Source organism: Geotrypetes seraphini, chromosome 3, assembly GCF_902459505.1.
Source record: "Geotrypetes seraphini chromosome 3, aGeoSer1.1, whole genome shotgun sequence".
Lineage (NCBI taxonomy): Eukaryota > Metazoa > Chordata > Amphibia > Gymnophiona > Dermophiidae > Geotrypetes > Geotrypetes seraphini.
The window spans coordinates 368,373,325-368,392,676 of record NC_047086.1 but is presented as its reverse complement, the minus strand read 5'-3'; the positions used below and the strand labels follow the sequence as shown (position 1 = coordinate 368,392,676).

General features: G+C 43.8%; 1 protein-coding gene across 5 annotated transcripts in view; it reads right to left on the bottom strand.

Moving 5' to 3' along the window:
- The window catches only part of SLC8A1 (solute carrier family 8 member A1), a 730,555-nt gene that overhangs the window by 69,470 nt on the left and 641,733 nt on the right, over positions 1-19,352 (bottom strand). For all 5 annotated transcript variants that reach the window (XM_033939138.1, XM_033939140.1, XM_033939139.1 and 2 more), the window contains one exon: positions 1,554-1,684. In XM_033939138.1, the coding sequence (XP_033795029.1) occupies positions 1,554-1,684 (131 nt within the window). The remainder of the gene's footprint in view (positions 1-1,553; positions 1,685-19,352) is intronic.

Sequence of the window (19,352 nt, the reverse complement as noted above, 5' to 3'; positions counted from 1 at the left end):
TAAGGGGTGGGTAATGTAATCTTCAAAAAGAGAGTATTTTGATTTACATTATTAGCAAACAGAGGGGAAAAGGGTTTAGAGGGTTGGGATCTGCATAATCCATTACTTCTTGGATTATGCAGAATAATTATTGTCTTTGTTAATGCATGTTATTTTAGTATTTATCTGCTAGTTTGTGTGTGTGTGTGTGTGGGGGGGGGGGTTGTCAGGTGGCGGGGGGGCATCCCTCCTGCCTATTTTTTTTTGGGGGGGAAGGGGGAGGGTAAGGGATGGTTCCCATATATGATGATTCAGTGTAGGGGGCTGGGGAGGGCATCAATGGGAACGCCACTAACTTGGATCATGAGGATGTTACTGGCCAGACTTTACAGTAGATATCCTGCAAACAATGGGATGGTTGGATAGGCTGGAGTCAGCTTAGATGGCAACTTCAGCAGTTGTAACCTAGGACTATACCAGGTGGACTTTAGTCTATGGCCCAGAAATATCAAAGAAGAGACAAGTTAATTTAATCATGTATTTTTAATGAGAATAACTAATGGGCCGAGGGACCTTCCTCAGAGATACTGTAGTCACCCCCTTTAAGCATACTCAGCACTTAAACAAACAAAAACCCTCTTGCGGGAGGACAGTGTGGTGCAGAGATTAAAGCTACAGCCTCAGCACTCTGAGGCTCTGGGTTCAAACCCCGTGCTGCTCCTTGTGACCCTGGGCAAGTCACTTAATCCTCTACTGTCCCAGGCACATTAGATAGATTATGAGCACAGCAGGAAAGAGAGAGAAAATACTTGAGTACCTGTATGTAAATCACTTTGAGCCTGATTGTAAAACTACAAAAAGGCAGTATGCAGGTCTCTTGTCCCTTTTTTGTTTGGCAAAATCTGAATCGAACCTATGCATACTTTCTTTATGAAAATTTGTGCAAAGTCCATGGAGAAAAAGTACACATGGACTTTGTAGCTTCACAAACAATATGAAAATGACCCTCATTAATAAGCTGATTAGCACGTTATCAATATGTTTAGGAATTTAGAAAACCATCACACTCCATATTGACTCACGTCTGTCCTATTTACTATAGAAACATGACGGCAGATAAAAGCCAAATGGCCCATCCAGTCATAGAAACATCATGGCAGATAAAGGTCAAATGGCCCGTCCAGTCATAGAAACATGACGGCAGATAAAGGTCAAATGGCCCGTCCAGTCATAGAAACATGACGGCAGATAAAGGTCAAATGGCCCATCCAGTCTGCCCATCCGCAGTAACCATTATCTCTTTCTCTCTCCAAGAGATCCCACGTGCCTATCCCAGGCCCTCTTGAATTCAGACACAGTCTGGGAGACTATTCCACGCATCTACCACCCTTTCCGTAAAAAAGTATTTCCTTAGATCACTCCGGAGCCTATCACCTCTTAACTTCAACCTATGCCCTCTCATTGCAGAGTTTCCTTTCAAATGAAAGAGACTCAACTCATGCACATTTACATTACGTAGGTGCACCAGAATTTCCCATTAAGAAGTGAGGATCGGGACAGATAGATATATATACCTTGAACTCATAAGATTCTTCAATAATAACTTCTAGTTTTACATGCTCTCCGAGCACAGGCCGCCCCATTTCTGCTATGCGACGTTCTTCTTCTTCTTTGCTTGTGAGGGGCTGCTTCTCTTCATTCTCTTCTGTGAAAGAAATATACAGGTTTTCAGCAACAGATATGTGAAAACTCACAGATCAATATTCTGCCACCACCACAGCTGGCAGTTTATTTTTTACATTTTGTAAAAGTCAGTTGCGGCAGTCAAAAAATATCCAAATATTCAGTACCGTGTTGCTGTTCTCTGATAGGATACTGACCATTTTTAATTACATAACAGTTGTATATCATTGCTGGACATACTCAGTGCTGAATGTGGAGATAAGTATTTAGGATGAGGTACAAAAAAAAAACAAATCTCGTTGAAGAAATCCCAAAGCTTTTTCAAAATAAACAGCTTCATTTCTACCCTGTGTATGGTAAGCAGCTGAACTGCTCTCCCCACGTGAGTAGATGGCTGAGGCAAAATGATAAGGAGCAGGAATTCAAAATGGGAGCTGGAACATTCTGCACCTGCCAAGCAGTGATAAACAAAATGGCAAGAGCCGCATAAGAGAGCCAGCAACATACTCTGCATCTTTCACTGTCTGTTAGGTAAGGCTGAACCAGTGGAGCTCAGCTCATGAGGCCAACTTCAAATAGCTGTGTTTGGTCCTGAAGAGAAATGGATTCTTTGCAGCCCTTGGGGCAAAATTTAAATTATGGAATGATATTATGTGAGAGCTTTCAAGACCAAATGCTTTCATCCTGCACATTTGAAAGAGGGACGTGTGTGTTTTCGAGAATTCACAAACAATGGGTTACTTGGCATAATTTCCAGATGGTGTTGGATCCTGGAAAGAAAATTCTGGAACAATTTTATTGAACAGTTGCAGAACTTATCAACAGAAAGTGCTTGTTTTTCTTTTTTTGTTTTTTTTTTAATATACAAGTACTCCTCTTGTAAAATGTTGGTGGTAATGGTGTGGGGGGTAAAAGTTTGTTCACACCTTGTTCCAAACTTGTCCCTTGAAATCGGTATGTACTTTGAATATACAGATGTGACAACAGCAGCTGGTCTAAGATCATCCTTATGTGTGTATGCACATTTGCAGGCACAGAATAGTTTTCTAATCATGTAAATGCTGCCTGCTGCTTCTAAAATGAACTCCATAAAATTGCGTGAAAATTGCATGAACTCTCGTGAGCATATCATGCTTTTTGTATACATGCAGGTGTTTGCATTCTGGTTTGTCTCATGGCTTTGTGTGTTTTGCTTGCACGCTTTTCCAGTGTCACCGTTTCTGATGTGAGTCCCAATGCACGTGCAGATTATGGTGGCTTTTTTTTGGTCCTCTCTGGAAACATACTTGGCTCGTACCACAGTGACTTAATTTACTGATTTCTCTGACATAGCCTATTTGATTTATTGTATATGGCAGTGTATCACAAACTGTGTGCCGCAGTGAAATCCCTGGTGTGCTGTGAGATGCCGGTGAAGAGGAGAGGCGCTAGCGCCGGCTGTGCCTACAGGACGTGCCTCTCACGGCCAGAGGCTCGTTCTGCAGGCAGTCAGCTGGCGCCAGTGCCTCTCTTCTTGCAGCATTCCCCACTGGTGGCCCAAGGCCCCATCTGGAGAGCCTTCGTGCATAGGTTTAATGTGCCGTGGCTTCCCGAAGTTTTCGAGATACTGGATTGGTCACCGTGGGAACGGGCTACTGGGCTTGGACCATTGGTCTGACCCAGTGAGGCTATTCTTATGTTCTTATACACACACAGTGGCCTAATAAGGGGGAGGGGCGGTCGGCCCCATGCATCGTTTTGATGGGGGCACTGGCACCCATCCTCCTCTCAATCCTCCCACTACCTTGCGCATGCCCCTTCCCTTCTCCGTACCTCTTTAATATTCCCGGTGTGAGCTGCAACGTCGGCTCTTTCTCCGACATCACTTCCTGGACCCGCGCATAGGAAGTGACATCAGAGGAAGAGCAGACGCTGGTGTGAGCAGCAGGTTGGGGTTGCAGCTCGCGCCAGGAACGTTACAGAGGTACGGGAAAGGGAAGGGGTGTGCGACAGGAGTGGGTAGGGAAAGAGTGGATGAGGGTGGGGGTGCAGTGCCACCACCCCGGGCCCTTCTCACCCTTGCTATGCCACTGCACACACATGTTATGTAACTTAAATATTTCTATTCAATATTTAAAAATATATTGCATAACTCAACACCATTGTATTCTTTATTACTTAAGGCAACCTTACGTTGAACATTTTAACTCTTTTTTTCAAAATATAAAAACTTTATTTATTCACCTCTTGTCCCTGACATGCTGCTGCTCAGTATGAAAATTGTCACCAAAGGCAACATTATTTACCCACTCTGCATTGTTTGAGAAGGAAGGAATACAGCCTGTGGAAAGAATAGACCTCGCAGCATATAAGGACCCATTAAAACTTGTAAGTGTATCCGATCTAAACACTTCATTGCAATCATCAACTACTATTACTGAGATGATGTCTTACATATCCATCCCTTACATATGTCCCTACCCTGGTCTTGCCCCTTTTGAGATAATTAAAATGCAATTATTTACCTGTAACCCAACAGGTTTGTAAAAGTCCGGTTTGTCATATTCTGTGCATGTTATTATTGTAATGCTGCCTAGATATAGGCAGTTGATAAATTTTTAAACTAAATCAATCAATCAATTCATGTGAGATAATTTAGGTGTGCAGTATTATAGAATAGCACATAGGCAGATCCACTGTTCTAATTAATGCTAATTAATATCAACTAATGATTGTTAATGGTTCATTAACTAATTCATGTGCAGATCGGGGTGACCTTTATAAAAGCCGAAGGCCTGACATTTAACAGTTAGCTCAGATTTACTGGGGAGGGGAAAGAGGCATGCACCTTGCAGTTAACACATATTAGCAGTTTAACTCTCTCTCTGCTGATATGGTTAATAACATGGAACAGTTAACTACACCTCTAGAAATATAGTTTACTGCAGGGCTGCCCAAGTCCGGTCCTCGAGATCTACTAGCAGACCAGGTTTTCAGGATATCCACAATGAACATATATGAGAGAGATTTGCATACCAAGAAGGAAGTGCAGGCAAATCTCTCTCATGCGTATTCATTGTGGATATCCTGAAAACCTGGCCTGCCAGTCGATCTCGAGGACCGGACTTGGGCAGCCATGGTTTACTGCATTCCACATTAGCAGTCATATCATAAACTTGTGGTAGTGACCATTATCCCACGTTAGTGACAAGGTTGCTTTCCCCTAAGTGCCAAAAATGCCGAAAATCTACCGCCTGCTCAAAAGGCTAGCGGCTAGCGAGTGCTATTCTGCGCGTTAAGGCCCTTAGCGTGGCTTTGTAAAAAAGAAGCCTTAGGTCTCGATATATAAAATGGGACCTGTGCCAAAATAGCATGAGCTAGTAGACTAACACGTCTTAACGGTAACTCATGTCGATAAGTAAAAGTCCAAATGCATCTTATACCGTTTCCCCGATGATAAGGCAGGGCCATCAAATAAGACAGCCCCCCCTTTTTAGAAAAAAATGTAAAATAAGGCACCCCCCCGCAAATAAGCCACCCACCGATACCTGCGCTTACCTGAATCGGGTGGTACGGTGGGTGACTCCGTGTGGTCCCTCCGTCTACCGTATTTGCCTCCATGGCTGCGTGCCGCGCCTCGTCATGAAGTGAAGAGGAGGAAGTGACAGGACTGCAGCACGCGCACGTGACTCCGCGCAAGGAAACACAGGCAGCTTCCCTCATCCCTCCCTAACGGAGACTGCAGGAGTTTGTTCACGGCCAGAACATCCAAAAGTGAGACACGCAGACAGGTTTCTTTTGCTGTGAGCAATACCACTTACTGTATATAAAGCCTGTTTAAAATGCATACGGTATATAAACAATGGTTTCACATTGTCAAGTCCCCTCTGATGCTGCACTACAGAATAATCTCTTTACTGTGTTTCCCTGATGGAGAACATTGGGGACATTAAATGGTACAATATATGGTAGGATGGATAAAGCTGGCCATACACGGTACGATTTTTCGGCCGACCGATTCTTCAGCCGTCAAATAAGACAGCCCCCCCTTTTTAGAAAAAAATGTAAATAAGGCATCCCCCCGAAAATAAGCCCTAGAGCATATTTTGGCCTTCCCAAAAAAATAAGACAGTGTCTTACCATCGGGGAAACAGGGTAGTTGTTGCTTCACCATGTGAATATCGAACCTCAGAACGGAGAAGCAGATAGGATTATAGCTCAGGCTGCTAAACTACTGCAGGTTTCTATGGAAATGTACAAGTTGCCCCATAGAAACAATGGATGGAATTACTTGACGTTTTCAGGTGCTCACTGTCTGCACTAAAATATGTTGTAAAAATAATAGATTGGATATTGCAGTTGCAGTAAGGATATGGATGTGATTGATTATTTTCTGCATGGCTGGATTTACTGTTTTTCGGATTCTTTGCTTTAGTCAGGTTTAATCATCTTACGTCTGTTATAGATCGCCACGATTGTAAAATATCGAAAAACCAAGGGTCATGGGACAATCACGTGCCGATAATATTTATTCAGTTAATTCCTCTTATTGATGGATGTGGAGCATAATATGTGAACTGTTTGCATGGGGTGTTGTAAGTTCTACAAATGCTGGATGAGGAAAGGTAAAATAGCTTTACAGAGAAGCAAAATCAATAGTGTAGGCAGGCACGACTTGACCCCTCCCCACCCTAATATTGCAAACCATAAAAGCTCACACACTATTTTTTGCTGGCTATAAAAGTCCATAACATTTATTGAAATAACACATGCAGCAATGTAGATCCAAGCCAAGTACTTCTTGAAAGCTCTTGGAGGTCCATAAGGGCAGACTTCAGCTGAACCTGTCATAGCCTCGCTACATAGGACTTCCCAATCTGCTTTGTTGGTATCCTTGGCTAAAGGGTGCTTCCTCTGATTTGCTTTGCAATTAAGGGCGATCTCATCGAGTTGCCAAGAAACAAACACCCTCCACCATGTTTCTCAATTAGAGATGCTCTTTAGCAAGGCTGCAATCAGCCGAGAGTTAATACAGATTTCGTGGCAAGCTATGATCGGGTCAGTTGAGGGGATGCCTAAAAGATCAGGTGCTCTTTGTCATCATGGCAGCAAACTTGCCCAGTGCTAGACTAAGATTGGATTTCCTAATCCATTCCTTGACTTGGATATGGAGCACTTAAAAGCTTTCCTTGTGGTCCCTCCCACCAAGTGGCTGGACGACATCCTCTTGGAATACCCTAGACTAGTCTTCACTGCTCCATTTATGGCTGCTTTGGTTTCCACAAAGGTGTAACACCTGAAAGCTGATTGAAGTTTCTTGAGATTACACTTGCTTTCTGCACGTTGAAGGTTCTGTAATTGAGTTTTAGGTAAACCAACATAGAGCAAATTAGAATAATCTAAGCATGATTATAATTAGTACATGGATTATAAAGTAAATAGTTCTCTTTCCATTAAGTGAGGACATAGACTCCCAGTGTTCCATAGGTGGAAGAAATATAGTTAAAAATGAATCTGCCCAAATTCCTAACTTCTTGACCTTCTTGCTAGGAGCTAAAATGGAATCACCAAAATGAATCACAGGACAGTAAAGATATATTTGAGGCTTCTTAGTCCGCAATATCTCAGTTTTAGGCTGATTCAAGGTAAGCTTATTTTGCGTTAGCTAACATCAAATCTCAGTTAAGCATCGATTTATGTTCACAGACAGTTGCTCATCGATTCTCACCAGGATGTGGTAAGAGCAGATAGCTTAACTGGTTTTAAGAAAGGTTTGGACAAGTTCCTGGAGGAAAAGTGCATAGTCTGTTATTGAGAAAGATATGGGGGAAGCCACTGCTTGCCCTGTATTGGTAGCATTCATCCGGAGTCTAAATGAATGCTCCCACAATTGTTCCCCTCAACCCTGAAGAAAATTTCTTTTGAGTTGTGCCCTGTATTGGTAGCATGGAATATTGTTACACGTTGGGTTTTGGCCAGGTACTAGTGACCTGGATTGGCCACCGTGAGAACGGGCTACTGGGCTTGATGGACCATTGGTCTGACCCAGTAAGGCTATTCTTATGTTCTCTTATGTTCTTAGATGTCATCTGCAGGCATCATTTGTTTGAGCTGATGCAAAATTCTGAGTGAGAGATTGAACATATACATTAAAAGGAACCAGAGACAAGACTGATCCCTGATGTTAATTCACCGATATGTGGGACACTTTTCCTCACTGTACACAGTATAAACTGCTTTTATAAAAGAGGCAAGTCAATCACGACTTACTGGGTCAGTTCTAGGATTGATGAATCTAATAAAACAGCAATGCAATCTGATATGATGTCTCGGCTCCTATAAAAATCATCATTAAGAGTGGTATCTTCTGGATTCTGGACAATTTCCACTAAATGGAAGTTCTATTCTCATTACTCCAATTATTAAGAATTCTGAAGAATCTCTGACTTTGGTCTCTAACTACAAACCGTTAGTATCAATACCATTTTCACAAAAATCTTGGAAGGTCTAGTTCAATTACAGTTATCAAATTTCTTGGATAATAACTCTCTGTTACATGACTCTCAATCAGGCTTTTGTTCTCAGTATAGCACTGAAACAGTACTTGCGGCAGTCTTGAATTTTTTTTGCATCATTTATTTAGTAAAGGCAGCAATTTGATTTGAGTTGTGCCTTCGACTTGGTGGATCATTGCAAATTGTGGGAATGCTTAGATGCATTTGGGATTCAAGATAAAGTGTATGCCTGGTTCCAAGGGTTCCTGACTAGAGGTCTGCACGGGAACGGGGATTGTGGGAATCCCCCCTAACCCACAGGACTCCTACGGGGATCCCCCTCTGGCACACGGGACTCCCACGGGAACCCCCCTCTAGCCAACGGGACTCCCACAGGGATGGAAGGCTTTGGAAGCAGGGTTCGTCCATATAATATAATGGACACGTCAGCCTTAGTAAAAGAGGGGATTTATAAGTTAATTACCTGAACAGAAAACAAAAAAAGTGTTCCACCAAAGAGATTCCACAAGGAAAACAGCAGCGCAAACACAAAAGAAACTGTGGAATTGATGATCCTGTCAGTAGTAATTGCTGCTTTATATGAAGATGGGCGGGGATGGAGGTAATTCCTTGCGGGGATGGGTGGGGACAGAGAGGATCCTGGCAGGGACGGGTGGGGATGGAGAGGATCCTGGCGGGGACGGGTGGGGATGGGCGGGATTTCTGTCCCCGTGCAACTCTCTATTCCTGACTTCCCGTTCTTATTGTGTTCATATAGATAGCACCTGTTCTTCTAACTGGAAAAATCCTTGTGGTGTTCCTCAGGGTTCTCCACTCTCCCCACTTTTATCTCTCCTCATTAGGAGATAGATTAAAAAAATTGGGAGTGAAACTTTTTAGTTATGCTGATGACATTACAGTTATAATTCCATGCCCTTCCTTACTTTCCAACATTACTCATACAATTACTGAAGTGATTGAATTAATTGAAGGTTGGATGTTAGAATTCAAATTAAAACTGAATTCAGGAAAAACAAATTTCTTTTTTGCTTCGCTCCGTCAAAATTCTTATGAGGACACTATTACAATTAAGACTGTGCAATATCCAATTTGTTATTTGATTAAAATATTGGGAGTCACATTGGATCAGAAATTAACTATGCAGAAACAAGTTGATACGGTAATCCACAAGGCTTTCCACACTTTATGGAAATTTCGGACAGTTAGAGCTTACTTTGATATCACTGCATTTAAGCTGCTGGTCCAATCATTGGTATTGGGACACCTAGATTACTGTAATATAGTTTATCTTGCAGGGGTAAAAAAGAATATTTCCAGATTACGACTCATAAAGAATACAGAGGTGAGACTAATTTTTGTTCTGAAAAAATATGATCATGTATCCCCTTTTTATCGCAAATTACATTAGCTACCTGTGGAGGCCAATATCATTTTAAAATTTGGTTGCATTTATTAGAGTCGTAACCGGCCAAGCACCTTCCTACCTCATTCTCTAACCCCCAAAACTCCCGCCTTCCGCGTGCTGTTTTCGTTTACCCTTCTGTGAAGGGATGTAAGTTTAAAATATATCATGAACGTACATTGTCTTACCAGGCCGCCCTCTGGGATAAAGACTTTAAACAATTATTTTTTTTATCCATGTCATATTTGGACTTTAGAAGGCATTTGAAGACTTATTTGTTTTCTAGTTTTGGGGGTAATTAATTTCTTCACATTTTCATTTGTGACTTAGACTAATTTTTTGTAAACCGCGTAGATCCTCACGGTTATGTGGTCTATAAGTTGATTTTATGTTATGTTATGGTAGTGCAGCCTTGGCCCTGGATGAGGGGCATTTACTTTGGGACAGATTCTGTAATTGGGTGCCTCAAAAGATAGGCGCCTAAAGTTAGACATCTATTTCATGTCAATTATAGAATTGTGTCTACGTAGAACCTAGGCACCTACAGCGTAGACCAGGGTTTTAAAAGTCTACATTATAGTCTAAGTACTTTAGAGAATCACACCTAACAGCACCTAAGTCCTTCTCTGCCACTAAACATGCCTACTTTGGACTTAGGCGCCATTAGGCATCATAAGATAGGTGCCTATATTATGTAGAATTGCACCTAAGAAGATAAGCATCTATCACCCAATTCATTATTTTAAATTATGAGCTTATTAAAGCTTATAATTGAAGAAAGTGGCATAGTAAGTGGGGTGTGGTCCGCCCCAGGTGCGGTCTTCCCAAGGGCACAGCGGCACCCCTCCTCTTCTCTGCTCCCCCGCGCTCATTCGCCTGCTCGCTCCCCCACTCCTCTCCTTGCCACACCCCTTGCCTTCTTCCGTACCTTTTGGTGCTCTCTCTGACGTCAAAGGGCGCTGATGCCCACGTGAACAGTATGATGCTCACACTGGAGAAGTTTAAAAGGTACGGGGAAAGGGAAGGGGGAGCGTGTGTGGCGGGGGGGGGGGGGCGTGGAGGGGCGCCGTTCACTCCTACTACACTATTGATTGAAGCCAATATACTAATTACGTTAGGTACCTATTTGGCACCTATCTTTAGGCGCCTTTTATAGAATGCCCCTCTTTGTGCCCCGTTAGCTAAAAGCTTGTTTCTTGGTGAGGAATGAATTATAGGCTGCTACTGACTGCATTGTTGCGCCCCAGTGCTTCCTTTTGATTTCATCTCTGTGTGATAACATTACTGTGTGGTAAAACGGCAGCGGAGCTGGAAGTAGAATAAAATTTGAGGAAATGGCACCGGGCAGATAAGCAAAAGAGCACAAATAACTGCCAGTCAAGAAAAGGAACAGGACAAGCTGAGCTATGCATAATGGTTTTTTTGAACTTGAACATTACACTCTTTACGCCATTCACGGGAGCTTGTGTGTCGTTTTATTTACACTAAATCCTAGGCAAGCAATGCTGACGAGGGGCGAGAAGGAATGACCCAGGACTGAAGAGGAAGAGGAGAGGAAAGTCCAGGAGGAAGAGCAGGAAGTTCACCCCCAGTGATAAGGTATGAATGGTTCCATATCACATAGCTGTAAAGAAAGGGCAGCCACCACAGCAAACACCAAAAGATGTCCAGAAAAATGAGGAGAAAAAAAAAAGAGACCTCAGATGGTGAGTCATTTTTTCTGGGATTTTTGGCTCGGTTTGAGTGGTTTTCCATGTCTGACCGGCTACATGAAGACGCCTTGCCCTTGAAATAGCTTCTGCGAAACAGGGTCACTATCGGGCTGGGTGTATTGAAGACGTTGTAATGCTGAGGAGTGTTCTCTTGAAACCGGTCTGCATCTGTCAAACAGTACAGTTTTAATTTCTCTCCGAAAGGCACCGTAGGTCAGCCTGGCTCCATTGATGAAATTACCAAGCCAGGACTTAAGGAAAAGAACAAAAGGAAGGGAGACTGGAGTTAAAAACCTTTCCAGTCTGATTTGTCCTTAAAAGGGCAGTTTAAGTAACAAAGACATCAAGGAATAAAAATGTCTTTAACTTCGCCTTAAAAATGGCAAGACTTGTTATTTCACGTAAGTGATTTGGAATAATATTCCAAAGCAAGGGGGCACTAACGGTAAAAATTGTAGCCCTCATTGTACTGATATACTTCAACGAGGGAATAGTTAAAAGTCTGTGAGCTGTGGATCTTAAAGCCCTAGATTGATTATATGGAATAAGTAGGTTGTTAATAAATTCAGGTTGATTATTTGCTCTGGTTTTAAAAGTAAGTAAAAGGATTTTGTAAGTGATCCTATGTTCTATTGGAAGCCAATGAGCTTCCTGTAAAAGGGAAGCAAATGAGTCCTGACACTTTTGGAAATCAACTTCCCGCTCAGAATTATCAATCAGCTCAAACAAAATATATGATGTCTGCTTACAATATAGGCCAGATTTTATAAGCAGTGCCTAGCGGCGCTTATAGAATTCTGCCTAGCGGTGCCTAGGTGCGCTTAGGCATTGTTAAGTGTCTTGGAGGATAGGTGCCGGCATATTAGGCCAGGTTTTACTAGGCCTAATTTACCAGCGTCTAACTCGGATACCTAGTGATGCCTAAGTCAACCTTGCCTATTCTCTACTCCTAACCACGCCTACTTTTCAGGTAGGTGTCAAGCGCCAGAAGGCGACTTGACTTGGGTGTCAGTAGGCACCATGCAGAATTCCACACCTTTTAATTTTTTTTAAAATTAATTATGCAATTAATTTTAATGATGCATTCAATTACCATGCCATTTAAGATAATTGAAGTAATTTAAGTTAGGCACGGATTTTAGTTAGGCGGCGCTAAGCGGTCTCAATTAGGGAACCTAGTGGTGGCTAACTAGGGCACCATTTACAGCAGGGTTGCCCAAGTCCGGACCTCGAGATCTACTGGCAGGCCAGGTTTTCAGTATATTCACAATGAATATGCATATGAGAGAGTTTTGCATACCAAGAAGGCAGTGCAGGCAAATCTCTCTCATGCATATTCATTGTGGATATCCTGAAAACCTGGCCTGCCAGTAGATCTCGAGGACCGGACTTGGGCAGCCCTGATTTACAGAATCTGGCCCTATGTGTACCTGTGTGTTCTGCTCTCTCTCTCTGCCCACATTCTGCCAAAACCTCAGCCCTGTGCATTTATTTATTTAAAAAATTTCTAACCTGCTTAGACCTAAGCAGCTTACAAAGCTACAAACATAATCATTAGATTATGTACAAAAAAGTAAACAAACATATCTAAAACATCTTCATTCAAGATCCTAAGTCAATCAAGAGAACGCCTCCATAAACAAAGTTGTTTTCAATAGTTTCTTAAATTTTTGAATATCAGAAAGCAACCTCAGCCTGAAATTTTGCCCCAGTTGATATTTAATTAGAAGATATTTATGCATATATGTAACCACATCTGCACTTAAATAACTAAAATACCTTAAAGTGGTGTGTATTTTGTCACTTAAAATACATGTCCCCTTACAAAATTAGCCTCACTGAAATTAAAAACATTCTCATTCAAAATCCGTGCTAAGCCTCAATTTGTACTGGCATTTCAAATTTTAAGTCTGATGGGTATAACAACTTTTTTCAAATATATTCATCATAATAAAATGTTTTCAACTAGGCTCTTCTTCAGGGAAAATTCACTTATTTGAAAATGACCAACTGCTTACTCCATCATTCTAGAGGATTATAATAACTCTTCAGTGTCAGTACATTATCTTGAAAGCATTTAGCTTAGTACAAGCTGCATTAGGGTTTTTTTTAATCACATGCCGCTGTGGTAAATACTCCAAAGCTCATAGAATACCTAAGAGCGTTGAAGCTTTTACTGTGAAAACCTCTTTCCTCAGGTCAGTAAAGTATACTGCTGTTATGGTATTCTATCCTGACCTGAGAAAGGGGGTTTTGGTCTCTGAATTAGACAAAAATGTATTAAAATTAGTCCAATAAAAGGATCACTTTATTTCCATTTTCTATTCATCAACACAGCTAAAATACTACTTTAGTCTAAAGCAAAAAAAAATAAAAAATTAAAGAAATATAATTTTTTTTATTTTTGTCATCTCTGGTTTCTGCTTTCCTCATCTTCTTGTCACTCTTTTCCTTCCATCTACTATCTGCCCTCTCTGCCCCTTCCATATGGCATCTTTTCTTCTTCTATGCCCTTTCCAGGAACTATCTGCCTCCCCTTTCCATCTCTCCCTCCACCCCCTTTGGTCTGGCATGTATCTTCTTCCATTCCCTCCCCCCATGTTCTGGCACCTCTCCTCTCCTTCCCTTCTCTCTCCTCCCCCATGGTCTAGTCACTTTCCTCTCCCTTCCTTTTTCTTCCCTCATCTTCCTTCTCAATTTATTTTCTGTATCTGTCTAGATTAAATTCTTTCTTACTATCCAGTCCTCAATTTCCTTCTTTTCACTGTCTACCTCCAGTATTTTACTAACTCTGTCCTCTTCCTCCCATCCAGCATTTGCCCTCTTTCTCTACCCCTTCTCTCCAGCATCTTCTCCTCTCTCTGTTCTGTCCACTTCCATCCAGAATCTGCCCCCCTCTCCACTTCCATTCAGTGACTGCTCCCTTATTTCTGTCCTCCCCACTTCCATCCAGTGTCTGCTCTCCTTTCTCCCATCCCCACTTCAAACCTGCACCTGCTCCCCATCTCCCCTCCCCACTAACATGCAATATCTGTCCCCTTTTCTCTCTCCATCCACCCTACTTCCATCATCATCTGCCCCCTCTCTTTCCCTCCAACCCAGTTCCATTCAGTATCCTTCCCCCTTCTGTTTCTCTCTCTCTCTCTCTCTCTCTCTCCCTGTACCCCAAAGTCCATCAGCATCTGTCCCTTTGCTCTCCCTCCACCCCACTTCTCTCTCCCTCCACCACTCTTCCATACCAGAATCCTTCTTCCTGCTCTCTCCCTCCACCCCAATGCCATCCAGTGTCCTGCCCTCTCACCTCCCCACCACTGTTGTTTCCTTCTCAAACCAGCAGCAGTGGCTGTAAACTTAAATGCAGCCATTAAGGGACCTTCCTGGTGGCGAGGAAGGAGCGGGAGGGCAGAGAAGAGGGTGGCGGTAGGGGGTGCACTTGCCCAGGGGGCCTCCTATCCTCACTACACCACTGCACATCTTGTCCAATATTTAGCCCATGGTAGTCAGCATTTTTTTAAAAACTGACCCTCCCTGTGAGTAGATTTAGTCTCAGATATTCAGTGTGGGCCATGTTTGGGAACTAGCATTGAATTTCCAAGGCTAAGTAAAGATAAGGAAGCCACCTTATTCGGATCCTGGCTGATATTCAACTGTGTGACAAACGGATGTCTTTCCCAAGGTTTGCCACTGGGAAATTAAGGAAAGTATATAAACCCCAGTGCAGAAGGGCTGACCAGGTCAGGACCCAGGACAATAAATTAGCTGACTACCTGGTGAGTGACAATGAAATGGAAATAGAGCAGGAAGGCTTAGACTTACCTGAAGCAGTCCCAAAGCCAGGCAGGAAGAAGCTGCCTTGCTATGGCTCATTGCCTGTAAGGCAGAAAGCTCCCAAGCAGTTTTCCCTCAGAGAAACGGCATGGGCTGAGGAAGGAATTCCCTTCCCCCATCCAAGGGGGAGTGGTTCTTTCCCTCAGCTTAAAGCCAGGCTCGTTAGAGAGCGGAGGGAGGAAGGAGGAGGAGCAGAACGAGGCTTGGCAGTAGAGCAGAGGCAGGACGGGGCTGAGCAGTTCCTCAGCACTGACTGGGAAATGACTGAGGAACAGGCTGGTAATTTGGCCACTGAATTCCTTCCCCCAGAACCCATGGTGTTGGAGGAAAGTGGGGCTATACAGGAAAGCTGGCCAGAGGAGATGGAGAGCTGAATATCCTGAAAAGGTCTGTGAACAGAGGTCTTGTTTAGGCTGTATTTTTGCTGTTTGCTCTTTGCGCTAATGACTGTGGGAGTTACTAGGGAAATAATCCTGTACTGCAATTTCACATGCTGTTTTGCTGGAGTTTGGAAAGAATACAGTAATCTCCTCTGCAGGTTATGTGCACAGCTGAACCAAACGCCAGGCTGTAATGCTGGCTAGTTTTAAAGCCCAGAATTTCCTGACTTCCACACTCCGTGAAAGTGCCCAGCTGTAAAGATATTGCCATAGCAACTAACTAATTCAATTAGTCTGCCTGCCTCGTAGGGAGAAGGAAATTAACCCTCTCAGGGAAAAGCCTGCTCGGGACTAGGGAGAAAGTCCAACCCAGCTAGAGAGAGTGAATGCACTGCAGGACAGCACAACATATTCCTCAGTCACAAACAGGAATGCCTCTTCTGTCAAAGCTACAGGAGAAAGTTATTTGTGTTAACTGTTTCAGTGCCTAGCCTCATGGCATATTAAGGACTGTATGTGTTTTACCAATCAAGTCCAGAGCTGCTTGCTTGGTGACCAGGAATGAAATGAACTTTTTCGGTTGTTTTTGTGTGATGATTCATGCTACCAGGAAAACCTGGAGTGGCACAGTAATTCCACGGCCGGTGGCCGAATAAAAGCTTATGTTTTCACCAAGGCCATTCTGACAAAGTGTGATTTTTTTCAAAACCCTTGGAGAATAAGCTTATTTGGGCATTTGCCAGCGACTACCAACTTGAAAGGTGACCCTAATTCTAAAGGGACCACGCCAGTAACAAGCTTCATGTCACTACCCGACGGCTCAGGGTGTTCGCAGAGAGCGTGGGTGTGACAACTGGGACACCCATAAGACACTTATGCAGGCTCTGGCTGAATATTGTCTGAGACCTATATAAGTTGCCTTCTGCTCCTCTGAATGCCCCCTTTCTTCCCTGCAATACTCATCGCCTTTCTTTCCCACCCCGCACATAGGTAAGGCCTGACAGAGCCTTCCTATCTACCCCCACTCCTGTAGGCCCCTAGACCTACTTTTAATATCAGTGGGGTTGTATGGTCAGGAGTGATATCCACTCACTCCTGCTGGACATGGCAGCTAATGTAAAATAGCTTCCACTAGAGGTCATGATGGATATTTACACTAGCTGCCATGACTGGCAGGAGTGAGTGGGCATCGATCCTGCCTATACAACCCCACTGGACCACCAGTATTTAAAAATAGCCCTGGGGTTGGGGTAGGAGACATCCGGATTTACCCGGACATGTCCTCTTTTTAGAGGACAGTCTGGGCATCCGGACGGCTTTTCAAAACCCAGCATTTTGTCTGGGTTTTGGAAAGCTTCCAGCTTGGGACCACATTGGGAGGGCATCTGCGCAAGCGTGGTTGCAATGTGTGAGACATCATTGTAACATCTGCACATGTGCAGAGGACCTCCCAATGTGGATCCGAGCACGAGAAGAAGTTGGAGGGCGGGGCTGGGACAGAACGGGGCGTGACTTCGGCTGAACAGGGAGGGCCTGGGGGCAGGGCCATGGGTACGGATTTTACAATAATAAAATCTGGTAACCCTAGGTAGGGGTAGGCCTCGGCCCTTACCTATATGCAGGATGGGAGGGGGGTTTGGTCATGTGCAAAAGAGAGGGCCGCAAGAAAACTAGTGCCATAACCTGGAAGCTAACTGGGTACTAGTCAATATTCAGACCAGTGCTGGGTTAGCTTTGCAGCTAAAGTTAGGACAGCCTTTATACTGTCCTACGTTTAGTTTCTTACCTAACTGGTTAGCAGGCAGAATATGGCTGCTAATTGGTTAGGTCCTAGCATCCAAGCGCCACTCACTGACCACTCCGGCACTAACCAGAGAGTGCAAGGGCAGTCTGTGGTAATATTCACTGGCACTGTCCAATTAAGTGCCGCTTAATATCACCATTTAGCTTTTAGCAGAAGATCGTGCAGCCATTGAGCTGCACCATGCAGTCAGTGGGGTTGGGACCATCACCTTCTCCCTCTTGCACAACTCTCCCACCACTGATGCTTTCCCAAAAATCTGGATCCATGGCCCTGCCCCAGGCCCACCCCTCAACCTGTTCTCGTGCTAGGAGCCGCGTCAGGAGGTCATCTTCACATGGACAGGTGTGATGTCACCACGTTGCATTCGTGCATGCACAGATGCCCCCCTGATGCAGTCCCGAGTTGAAAGCTTTTCAAAACCTGGACAAAATGCTGGGTTTTGAAAAGCTGTCCAGACAACCGGACATTTCCTTTAAAAAGAGGACATGTCTGGGTAAATCTGAACATCTAATAACCCTAAGCAATCTGAAATAGAGTAGTTAAGGACTAAACTGTACATACTCATGACTGCCAGCCCACCCCCTCAGATGTCAATTCTTCTTCCGGGGCAGAGCCAGCATCCACATGTATGTATGGGAAGATCCCGTGACTGATCTATTTCAGTTTGTTGCTGCTTCAGGAAAGCAGCAGTAGTAATAGGGGGCAGACACTGGAAGATGTTGGGTGGGGGAGAGAGAGAAGAGAAGACACTGGTGGAAGTGGGGAGGAGAGAGGGGCAGATGCTGGATGGTAGTGGGGAGAAGAGAGAGAAGGGACAGATGCTGAATGGAAGTCTCAAGCTCAAACATCTTCTCCCTTCCTTTCATCCATCTCTTTTCTCTGTGAGCACTTTCATCATTGCTGTCACTTCAAAGCACTCTCCTACTCCTTCTCCTACACCCAGGGGATATCAATCCCAACCATGACCCTCCACAGCATCTGCTTCCCTACATGTGTAACTGCCCCATCCTTATTCCTATTCCTCTCCTTCTGTCATCTTCTCTCACTTTCTCATGTGCCCTGTGGAATGTTCACTCTGCCTCCAACAAAATGCCCTATTTTCATGACCTCTTTATCTCCCAGTCCCTCCACCTACTTGTTCTGAAATGTGGATTCGCACGGAGGCTACCAGTTCTCCCATATACCATGCACTACTGGTCGAGGGGGTGGTATTGGGCTTCTTCTCTCACCTTCTTGCAGATTTCAACCTCTTCTCCCACCCCAATCACACCACTTTTCTTCATATGATGTCCACTTCGTCTGCCTATTCTCTACTTCTCTGGATAGTGGTCATTTATCATCCCCCCAACAAGTCTCCTTCCTCCTTTCTCACCGAGTTTGATTCCTGGCTTTCAATCTTCCTTGATTCAACTTTTTCCTCTCTCCTTCTTGGGGATTTTAATATTCATGTTGATGATCCCTCTGTTACTTATTCCTCTAAGTTTATTACTTTAACCTCTTCATTTGACCTCCAGTTATGCTCTACCACCCCTACTCACAGCATGGCCACTGCCTCGATCTTGTCTTCTTCTCTACCTGCTCCATCTCTAACTTCTTCACTTCACTGCTCCCATCTCTGACCATCACCTGATAACCTTCACACTTACTCCCCCTCCCACTCAGTCATTCCCAGTCATCACCAATAGGTTTCGAAATCTTCAAGCCTTTGATCCTTCCATGCTCTCCTCTGTTTTATCTCTCCTCGCATCCACTATGTTATACAAGTCTGTCGACGAGACTGTCTCATCATGCAATATATTCTCTGCTCTGGAAATCCTTGGTCCCACCTGTCATGTGCACCAAACCTCAGCCTCGGCTCACTCTCAGTATCCGCTACTTATGTTCCTGTACCTGCTCCACCAAATCCTTTGTCTTAAATCTCGCACACTTTAAATTTATGCTGACATACTTCAATTCTGCTTTTACACTGGCTAAGCAAGATTACGACACCCAGTTAAATCTTTCTTCCAACCCCGCTGTCCCATTACCCAATTAAACTCCCTCCTCAAAGCTCCCCCTCCTCCAATCCCT